The sequence below is a fragment of the Vigna umbellata genome, chromosome 5 (assembly GCF_029865625.1).
Source record: "Vigna umbellata cultivar VRB3 chromosome 5, Vumbellata_1.0, whole genome shotgun sequence".
Classification (NCBI taxonomy): domain Eukaryota; kingdom Viridiplantae; phylum Streptophyta; class Magnoliopsida; order Fabales; family Fabaceae; genus Vigna; species Vigna umbellata.
In genome coordinates, this window is record NC_142169.1 from 31,001,812 (window position 1) to 31,013,230 (window position 11,419).

The 11,419-nt window shown below is 27.4% G+C and overlaps 2 protein-coding genes across 2 annotated transcripts; both read left to right on the plus strand.

The window, feature by feature from the left end:
* Nucleotides 1-4,674: 4,674 nt before the first annotated feature.
* On the plus strand, nt 4,675-5,297 carry LOC148198109 (indole-3-acetic acid-induced protein ARG2-like). The gene is made up of 2 exons (XM_088115008.1): nt 4,675-4,830; nt 4,945-5,297. Exons 1-2 carry the CDS (start codon nt 4,754-4,756, stop codon nt 5,156-5,158), a joined length of 291 nt encoding a protein of 96 aa, XP_087971134.1. The 5' UTR covers nt 4,675-4,753; the 3' UTR covers nt 5,159-5,297.
* A 2,771-nt stretch (nt 5,298-8,068) lies between these two features.
* On the plus strand, nt 8,069-8,793 carry LOC148198110 (indole-3-acetic acid-induced protein ARG2-like). Its single transcript, XM_088091385.1, has 2 exons — nt 8,069-8,221; nt 8,313-8,793. Exons 1-2 carry the CDS (start codon nt 8,160-8,162, stop codon nt 8,548-8,550), a joined length of 300 nt encoding a protein of 99 aa, XP_087947511.1. The 5' UTR covers nt 8,069-8,159; the 3' UTR covers nt 8,551-8,793.
* Nucleotides 8,794-11,419: the final 2,626 nt, after the last annotated feature.

Genomic DNA, 11,419 nt, shown 5'->3' on the forward strand with positions numbered 1-11,419 from the left:
GCGTAATAGCACATTCTCCCTTTGCTAGTTTCCTCGTAAGAAAAACTTGCGTCTTTTGGATGTCTTATAGCGTTTCAACCCAAAACCAAACCTGGATCCTTGCCTAGTTCTCAAGTCACCGTATTCGTTTTCATTGCCAGTTGGAATGGAACTAGGCAAGGACCCAGATTCGATTTTCGATTGAAATGTCATAAGAGGTCCAAAAGACGCAACCTTTTCTATGGCGAAACTAGCAAAGGAAGAAGGTGCTACTACACTACCCAAAGACACGAGCTGCAATAGACGTTAATGCCATGTCCAACGTCTATAGAGCCCTTAGACGTCGGTTAATGCATGTCCGACGTCTATAAAGACGTTAGACCTGTGGAGTCCGACGTCTTATTAACGTCACCCACAAAGACGTCAGGTCTGGATATGATGTTAAAAAGCCAAAAACAGACGTTAAATGCCCTTTCTGCACTAGTGAATATGACATTCAGTTATTTTATTAATAAAAAATTAATAAACAAAATTTATAATAATAAAATTTCATTTTATAAACATTTCTTTTTTTCTATAAATTTTTTCTTGATTCCATTAGTCATCTATTTAATAATCACAAATCATATTAATGATAATTGCATATAGCTTTATGTATATAAAAATATAATAAGTTCATTTTTTTTACCTACTTTTAAGATATGTTAGCATTTTTAGTTATTTGTAACTTGTGATTCAATGAGTTGACTTAAAATAGTTTAAAGTGAATTTTGTAAGTTAATGAGAATAAAAATGTGAAAGGTCTCTATATGTTTTTTTTAGATAGATCTATCTCTAAGAGTTAGAGTTTTAGGAACACCTTTTTCTGATAAGGGTTTCTACTTTATGTAAGGAAAAATAGTGTTATTATCCACATAATTGTGTTTTATTGGTATGATTTGAGGTTTGAACATTGTAATATATGTTTGATTGATCGGTTGTCGATTTTTTATTGCGAAATTTTGTACTCTGTGAATGAAATATAATGGTTGTCTATGTTAGTTTAATGATGGTGATGAACATGCAAATTTGTAGTTGAATTGTTAAGATGTATTATTTAATGAATTTAGTTATTATAATTTTTTTTAACTACAAATATATTTTGTCTGTGTTGGAAGTTTCATATGAATTAAAAATAAAGCTGATTCAATATATATATATATATATATATTGTAACATCCCAATATCTCACACTGGATAATTCATAATTTATATATTGTAACATTACATTTACGGTAATATCCCGTAATCTCACACTTATAAATTCATAGTTAATATATGTCTACACATGTTTTAAACTCAAATTTCAACTATAAACTCATAAATATAATTCGAATTCTTCTAACTTATTCTTCTGTCTCTCTCTTCATTGGCACTGGATCAGACGACATTCCTTCATCTGCTCCCGTATAACGAATTATACGATCATCGCACATACCCAAACAAAACAAACACAAACAAGTAGGGTGAGCTAACATGCAACAAATCATTTATAAAACATGTATAATTACCTTGATATAAACATCATATAATAATTATGTTCGACACCCTCATACCACAATTCCTATTAGACACTCGTCTCACAATACCCAATAGACACCACAATACCCAATAAACACTCATCCGGATGATACGTTGACGAGCGGTCACGGGAGGTTATGCACTTGTAATGACTTCTACTTCTTTTTACAAATACACTTTCAAAATACTTCATACCATTCACAAGGTTAATCCCCTCACTATGTCCAAAACCGGCACATAGACCAGGACCTCCTGCTCCTCTCACCACATAATTCATCCCTCTCTACTTGAGACTAGATGATTATTAGAGTATCAGGATAACGTCCAACTACGGGACCCTCAACATCAACATATACACAAATACCATAATATTACTGAATCTCTCCACGAGACTCATGCCATACTCATTTTCCTCAACTCACATTATACCCCTACAAAATCTCCCCATAATACTCATAACATGTTCAGATGCATAAATTCAAATGCAATATAATAAAATACAATCATCGCATAAATCACACAAACTCAATATATTGCATAATAATTTAACAGTACTCAATCTGTTCAATAGGATTTAAGTTAAAAACTTGTCGAGTAGACTTCCAGGAAAGAGAGGTGCGTCACAATGGACAACTTAAGTACCAAGTCTTTCCTTAGCCAAAGTGTTCCTCAACTAGTTTTTAACAAATTTCTTATTTACAGATTCAAAACAACAGCATATAATATTAACACTGAATTTCAATATAGATTAACATACAGTAAGCATTAACAGTATTCACACAGCAGAATTTCAATATATGAATAGTAATAAAACAATACTAAATCATAATATAAAAGCATAGAACTATTAAATCATAATATAAAAACATAGAAAGGTTAGCTCCCCTACCTCTATTCCAGACGTCTCTTGCTCTGAATTTATTTCTCCGAAACCTTTCAGAACCTCTACCCTTCTTGCAACTAAAAATTTCTCTCTATCTTTCTCTCACTTGATTTCTCTTCTCTTGGTGCAAAATACCCTTCCCTCCCATGGCTATTTATAGTAAAAAAAAAATTTACTATTCATTAATATTTTAATATTATTTATTATTTTAATATTATTTAAAAATAATATTTCAATCCTTTTCTCACCAAATCTGATCCTAATTTCTACCTACTACTTTCTTCCATGCTAAGGAATCCAAATGCTGAAAATTTATTTTTACTATTCACTTTTTACTATTTACTATTTACTTTTTACTATTCAATTAAAAAAAAAAATTTACTAAATAAGTTTACCAAAAATTTGCACCTCTCCTTCTAAAATTACTATAATTTTATATCCAAAATTTACATTTTTCTATCCATTAAAATTATTATTACTAATAAAATACTAAAATTTACTATAATTATTTTTCATGGATCTTACATATATATATATATATATATATATATATATATATATATAAATTTATATATATATATATATTTAAATTTTTTTATATATATCGTTAAAAAAATGATTATTATCTTTTTTAGATAAGTGTGTTAATTATACAATCTAGATTCAGTTTGAGAAAGTATAGTAGCTAAGATTGAGTTTAAAACATTGCTATTATATAAAAGGAAACATATCCCAAATTAAGGTTAAGGGTATTTTAATAATTTTCATTCTCAAAACTTAAAAAAAAAAAAAAAAAACCCAAACCCTTACTCACATCTCTCATTCCTCTCAATCCTTTCTTTTTCATCTCTCTCACTCCAACCTTTTCTCTGTCATAGTCCCAATTGAAAAAATCAGAAACACTTACCTTTAAAAAGTTTGCCTTTGTAAAAAGTTGAGTCATTGACATATTCACCTGATCTCTTCAATTTCACCATCTTCACTAACCTCTCTAATTTCATCATCTGTATAGGTTGAATCATCATCTCAAAAAAAACCCTTCAGGCCAATTACTAATTCTTTCGGATGTCATTATGCTTGTGAAAATTAGATAAAATTATATACGACAAAAATTATAAAATGAAAACTCATTATAAAGTCATTTTTTGTAAGAAATTGTTTAAAAACGAGTGTTTCTGATTTTTTTCCAGGCCAATTACCAATTTCTTTGATGTCATTATGCTTGTGAAAATTAGATAAAATTAGATAAAACAAAAATTATAAAATAAAAACTTATTATAAAATCATTTTTTGTAAGAAATTGTTTAACGGCAAGTATTTCTGATTTTTTCCAAGTCAATTACCAATTCCTTTATGCTTGTGAAAATTGGATAAAATTAGAGAAGACAAAAATTATAAGATGAAAACTCATTATAAAATCATTTTTTTGTAAGATTGTTTAACATCAAGTGTTTCTGATTTTTTCAATTGGACTACAATAAGGATGACAGAGAAAAGATTGGAGTGAGAAAGAGGAAAGAGAAATGGTTGAGAGGAATGAGAAATGTGAGTAAGGGTTTGGGGTTTTTTTGTTTTATTTTTGAGAATGAAAATGATTAAAATACCGTTAACCTTAAAACTTAGAATCCATGATATATAAGGATATTTTTGTCTACTAAAACCTGGTACACATTGCTAAAATGTACCAACTGAAAAACAGCGTATGCGCGTTAACAAACCCCATATATATATATATATATATATAACAAGTTTTAATATTAAAATTTAAAATCAAATTTATAAAATTAGAATTAGAACTGATTCTCCCATTCAAATATCTCTTTGAAACATTTCCTAGATCTATGTATACATTCACAAATAACAAATAAAATATTTTTTCATTTTATGGATCCTTTATTTTTCGAAATCTATGCCATTAATATTTAATAGACTATGATACTAATTTTTTTATAGTTAAGACTTTCTTTAAATTTATTTTTAATTAAAATACAGTTTTTAATTTAAAATATTACTTTTAATAAAATCTGTCAACAGATATAAACTTGATTGGGTTTCCCCCAAAAAATAAATAAAGATAGATGAAAATATATATTTAGATATAATATTTTTACAAATCAACAGAATCCATTCATAAAAAGATTATGAGTTAATATATTGAATTTTTGTTATGAAAGAAAGATAGATGCTCCAATTTGTGCCCTATATAATAATGACTCCTCTCTTCACTTCGCCAAAGAAATTAGAGAGAGCTTAAAGAATTTTGTTCCTTGTTGCGATAATATAGACTGTGGGAGATTTACGTTCACATTGAAGAATTTTTCAACACCATCAATGGCTCCATCTTTCACCACTGTTAAACTTTTCTCTTCTTTTGCTATGGCAGAAATTTCAAACTGCTTCACCATCAGGTACTCTATTTGTGTTTCATATCATCTTGATTTGTTTTTTTACCAGGTTTCGGAAAACTTACAATTTTTGTGGGAACAACATATAATATTTTGATTTTTGGTGGTACGAAACAGACGTGGTTACGCGGCTGTATCAAAAGTTGCAGATTCCATGAGTAACAGCAACATGCGACCAAAGTCAGAGGAAGAGAAAGTGTCCAATGAGATCAATTGGTGGATTCCAGATCCTCTCACTGGCTTCTACAAACCCCTTAACTTCAATGATATTGACGCTGCTGAATTGCGTGCTAAGCTTTTGCCAAAAAAGTCCAACAAACCATCTTCCTAATCTCTAAATTTTTTATGTTTTCTTTTTCTTCTACTTAGATTTTCAGTTCGATCAAGTGTTTTTTTAGTTTTAGTTTTAGAAATAATCCTCATAATCACCACTATTAGCAGTTTATTAGACTTGAAATATTTTGTAATCTTATCTCATTTTATATTTTTCAAATTGCTTTCTGTTTCAATCAAGGATAAAAGATTTTAGTTACATTTTCTCCTTAATTAAGGATAGATTGCTATATTTTTTTATTAGATTTTATTTCTTTTATGTGATGTCAAAAAGATAACTTACTTCAAGAGTAAATTACGTTACCGTTTTATCTAATTAATTTGTTACTATAAACATAATTATATGGCTATAAATAAGGAAACTTTTATTTAGTTAAATCCTTTCTCATTTCTGAAAAATGACATATGAACTTTTTTTTCCTTATATGAACGTTATCTAAAACAACTTTCTTACTTAAATATTTACATTACTTTGTTGCGTGATGTTTTAGACTTGAACGTGTTTTTAATTTATATGTAAAATAACAGGTTTTGATTTTACTCTTTATATTTTTTATATAAAATTTTAAATAATTATTTTTAGTCTATATTAAATAGTTGGGTTTCTGTTTTCTTTCTCGAAAAAACATATTTAATTTCTACTATTCATGTCAATATAGATAGATACCATTTCTTTTTGTAAATTTTAATAAATTTATATAATCATACGTTATCACAATACTAATATTTATTATTTAAATAATGTTACATAATACGGAATATCATAAATAAGAATCTAAGAATTCAAAAGCATTACAAAATATGAAATAATTTAAAATTAAAACTCACCATGTCCTGTGGTGTAAAAAAATAGAAGTGATGATGCGTGGTTTGAATTTAAGAGAAAAACTAAATATCTCTTATTGTCTTCAATTACAATTTTTGTATATAAAAAAATTACAGAAATGTTTATTCTTTCCCAATGCTGAGGTACAAATGATATTTTAAGACGTATTTAAATGCATAAACAAAATAATATAATTGTGTTAAAAAGGCAGTGAAATACTAACACATACTATAAATGTAAGGTATTAAATTAAACATTGAACAGACCATTATTTAATTACTCAGTTTTCAATTTAACCTGTATTGTACATGTATAACCAAAAATTGTAGTGCCAACATTTGTACTGTGTTGATGAAAACTTCTTTGGAACGTAATTTATTTTTACATAAATTTACAATATTTTAATATGAAATATGATATTTAGAAAATACAATTAAAAAAATGTGAATTAATTTGATTACTTATAATTATAAAACTTTAAATTTCATTTAAAAGGTAAAATTGAAATTTTTTCTTATTCTGTTTTTTTACTTAACTTGAATTGAAATATTACAAAACTCATTTAAGTTTGAACATATAATTAATTTAACTAAAATTAGGTTATCATTTAAAATAAGTTAATTTTATATTATTATTATTATTATTATTATCAACTTTGAGTATCTTAAACTTAAAAAATCATTAATTATTTGTTATCACATAAAAATTTATTAAAATAAAAAAAATAAACATAAAAATTTAACTATATCAAATTTATGATAACAATTATATTTAATAAAAATATAAGTAGATTATAACTATTATGAAAAAATAAAAAATAAAGATTACATATTCTTTTACACGTGTTTGCCTTTTCTTATTGATGTTTGTATAATTTTATTTTTCTTATCTTCAAGTCATGTACTTATGTATTATTATCAATGTTTTTTTGTCAATAAAGTCATTTTTATTTATTAATTAATATAAGTTTTAGTTATATTTATTAATATACATAATGCTTTTCGTATAATGTCAACATAATTTTTTTAGTTGATTTTAATTGAAATTATTTTAAATTAATGTTAAATTGAAATTAGTTTTCAATCCTATACTGCTGTTAATAGGTACTTATTGAACAATATTGATTGAAACTATTTCTTTTGGATTTTATCAACCAAATTTTCTCATCAATGTCAGCTATTTTTCTTTACTAATGCAGGCGAATGCCGTTTAGTCTACATTAACGCAATTTATTTTTTAGTTGATATTTTGAAATAGAAAAATATTCTTTGACACCTAATTTTTATATTTATTTAATATTAATTAATTAATTTATTTTTTCTCGAAAAAATATAAAATTATACACTTTTATAATTATTTTATCATGTATCTGTCAAATGTAAAAATGTGTCCTATATAATTGCTCTTTTAAATAATTTATCATTTATCCTTTTATACATGAGAGTAATTTATCAGTTGACTATTGTTAAAGTAAGAAAAATAACTCAGGAAATGATTTGATTTTCTGCAACTTATTATTTATATATAAAACTATATATCAATATATAAAAGGGGATTTTCCTTTTTATTGTTTACTTCTTTTTTTTCATTTTCGTTTTATTTAATTTATAGACAAAGAAGATTTTTCCTTTTGATGTCTATTTTTTTCACTTTTACTTTTAAGTTATCATTTTATTTAAATTTAATTATTTTTCTAAATTAAAAAATAAAAAACATGTACTAAATAAATAAAAATCATCTATAAATAAAAACTATTTATATTTATTTTTATAATAATAATTTTATTACTTTTTGTTTTTTAAAAAAAGTAAACATGTAGGTAGGTAATTATTTGTGTAGTGTTACAGATAAGATTGTTATTTATATATTTTATAGAGCTTAAAAAAATAAAGTTAAAAATATTAGCACCGATTCCTCTTTGTCATATCTTTGGAAAGCCTTTCTCTAACAACCAGCTTAATTATAAATGTGTATTCGATGTGGGCCCTTTCCCTAAAATTGATTATGCGAATATGAATTATTATTTTCATATTTGACGCGTCCAAATTTCTGAACTGCCCTACACTCTCTGCCTTATATAAAGACCCATCACCCCTTCTTCTTCTCAACTCAAAGAACAAAGTCAGAGAGGGAGTCATAGCTGATAACAGAGTCCATTCTATTTCAATCACCAATGGCTCCTTCTTTCACCAGCGCCAAAATCTTCTCTTCGTTCTTCCCCCATGTTCTCACTAGGTATAACCTGATTTTTCTCACTCTTTAAGTAGATTTTTGCTTTTTATTATTGAATTGTTGGGTAGTAAATTGATGTATGGTTTTGAAACAGACGTGGGTACGCGGTGGCATCGCAGAACGCAACAAAAGGAGGGGTGGCTTCCATGACCTCCAAAATTGCAACAACGTCAGGAGAAGACAAAGGAGTGTCTCCCTACAAGGTTTCCTGGGTTCCAGATCCTGTCTCTGGCTATTACAAACCCGAGAACATTAACGAGGTTGATGTCGCTGAATTGCGCGCTGCGCTTTTGGCCAAAAAATTCAACAACTCATCTCAATCAATTAATTAAAAAATTGAGATTAATGATTTAACCTGTCCAGTTTAATCAGGCTTACCGGCACCTTGCTTGGTTAATTAATCTCAGACTGGAATATTAATGATGCTGATATGCTCTGTTCTCTCTTCATGAAGAGAACACCTTGTTTATCTTCCCTTGCATCTGATGAGTTTTCTTCACTTTTAGAAGTCAATAAATGGCGATCAGTAATGCATTCTGATCTATTGGTTATATAAAGTTTTACAATTTAATTTCTTTTTCGGTGTGAGGAATTTCCAGCTTGCAATCTTGCACAGCAGAATCCGACTAACTAAGGATATATTTATTTACTCCATTACATTACCTTTTTCCATGCTACCTTATTCAACGTTTCAGTAAAAGTATTACTTTCGTGTTCAATTAAAGTTATAACAAATCAAACATGGTGTTCCCGATCGATGAAATTGATCAATAGTTTTTCTGTAAAGTGGTAAACCTTCTTCGTTTCTCCCCTTCACTATGAAACAAAATAATTGAGCAATTTTTGTAAAGAATTGTTTTGATGAGAGTTATCAAGCAATAATAGTCAGTCCCAAAATCACTCACTTGAGCTAAAAAACAGAAATTCGAGAGTTGAGATTCTAAAAAAAAGCGGTAAATGTCTGAGTTTTTTATACTTCAGGGAACAGTATTCCGTTTTGTGACACATATATCACAATACAATGGTATTCCGTTTCCGACATCATGTCGATTTATTTTGTTTCATTTATTTATAATATAAAACAGGTTTTTTTCTGGTATGATTGAAGCAGCCGAGGTGACAGAAAGATGGTATAACATGTGATGGTTTACATTAAGATGTGAAGTGAAGAGGAATTCAAAGGGAAATTGGAAACAATGGTCGTTTTATATGGTAGAGGAAGCGTGTATGGGAGGTAAGTGTGAGATGAAGAGAAGAGTTGACGGATTGGGTCGTTTTCAATTTGCTGTAGATTGTGGTTTGGCAATGACAGCATATGCATAGGGCAGTGTGAGTGACAGAAAAATTGCAAAGACAGGGTGATGTAGTTTTCTTTACCGGAAGCAGCAAAGCAAGAAACGAACATATGCATAATAGTTTAATGGCATTCTGTTTTGTTTCTCATGCATGCATTCGTTGCATGTGGATAAAGCTGCTGCACTTGTTTCCCAAACTACTACTACTCTGCTTTTAACTCCAATTGGACAATGAAACAAGCAACAACGTCAACACACATCAAACCAAAAATATTTTATGCAATCTAATTTTTGTTAGGTTTCTATTGTTTAATTAAAATTGTAGAGAGTTTTCCATTGGTAGAGTAGAAATCCATCTAACTTGGAGAAATGGAAATGGGTGACGAACAAGTTGACAAGCATCGAATAGAAGTAGGTTTCAATTTTTGAATCAGCTAAAAGTTGGGAATCTGTCCCAAATGATTTTTAATTTGAACACCTTATGGACCATGTCAATGAGTTTAGAATGAGATTCACTCCGATTTTAATAGCGTCATCATACATGTCAAACAAATTCTATCAAGAAATAAATCGCAAACAAAATAAGTTACATGAATTAATTTCATATTTTTTAATTCTTAATAATATTAATATCTAACTCTATTTTCATATTTTCAAAAAATGGTAAAATTAAATATGAAGAATATTGAAGTCAAACCACTTTTGAAGAATATTGAAAGACAATATAGAATTTTGGTGAAAATTCCACCACAGTAGAAGAATTGCATATGAAAGAAGATAAAAATAAATAAATTATTAGACATAATTAAAATAAAAATCATCTATTCTTTTAACGTTTAAATCATTTTTTGTTGTTTTATGTTTTTTAGATTTTTTTTTACTCGTAACTTAAGATAACTTTATGTATTCATCTGGTTTTAGTTTTTTGTTCTTTTAACTTTGAAACCATTTCGTTAAAAAAAAAGGAGGAAAAACTATAAATATGTGTTTTTCAAATCAAATGACTTTCGTTAATAATTTTTGTTTCGGATGTTATAATGTTTCATAGGAAAATAAATAAAGTTGTTTACACAGTAAAATTGTAAATTGATATTTAATTTATATCATACTTTTATATTTTTTTTCATTCTTTTATGCTGTAGTGAGTTGTTCTACATTTTTTATAAATTTAATTATTTAAAGCAAGGCAAATAAGAAATTTGATAATTATAATTAAAAATAAATTAAATTGACTATATTAAAAAGATTTTATCCTAACCTGTTTATATATATATATAACTAAATTGGTTCTTAAGATTCATGTAAAGTCATACCAAGTGGGTTCAAGATGAAAAGGTGACGAAAATAGATAGAGACGAAGAGATGGAAGCAAGAGATGTCGTGTGTAGTGACCAATTAAAGTTTACAAACATTTTCTTTTATTTAAGACCAGTTAAATATCTATAAAAGTGCAACTTATTACACATATTTAACGCTCTTACCTATTTATTTTATTCATTAACTTGGTTCAAAACTCTATTTTATTTATTTAATTTTATTCATCAAGCCGACTCTAAATTTATTTTTCTTTTTGAATTTCTCAGATTTGGTGAGTTCAATTTTTTTTACTCACCCCTATCGGAAATTATACATTGTCATACCAACTAATTAGATCCCATCACACATGAGACCTTTAATCTCGAAAAGACATCATGCATTTTGAAACTCTTCTCATCATGTACAGAAGCAACAACGTTAAAAAAAGTCGAAAAAAAACCCAAAGAAAACGTGATAAAGGACATTATGATGGATTCCAAGAGACAGGTAAAGAAACCATCAAAACGACAACCAAATATTTGAAGTTTAACGGATTTAGACAAATCTAAAAAAACATTTAATTGAATATAATGTGGATTAAAAAACTTCA

Bases quoted from the DNA above. Each gene is read 5' to 3' on its own strand.
- LOC148198109 (XM_088115008.1), top strand. From the start codon at position 4,754: ATGGCTCCATCTTTCACCACTGTTAAACTTTTCTCTTCTTTTGCTATG. The intron at 4,831-4,944 runs GTACTCTATTTG...GGTACGAAACAG, and splicing joins TCAAACTGCTTCACCATCAG to ACGTGGTTACGCGGCTGTAT.
- LOC148198110 (XM_088091385.1), top strand. From the start codon at position 8,160: ATGGCTCCTTCTTTCACCAGCGCCAAAATCTTCTCTTCGTTCTTCCCC. The intron at 8,222-8,312 runs GTATAACCTGAT...GTTTTGAAACAG, and splicing joins TTCCCCCATGTTCTCACTAG to ACGTGGGTACGCGGTGGCAT.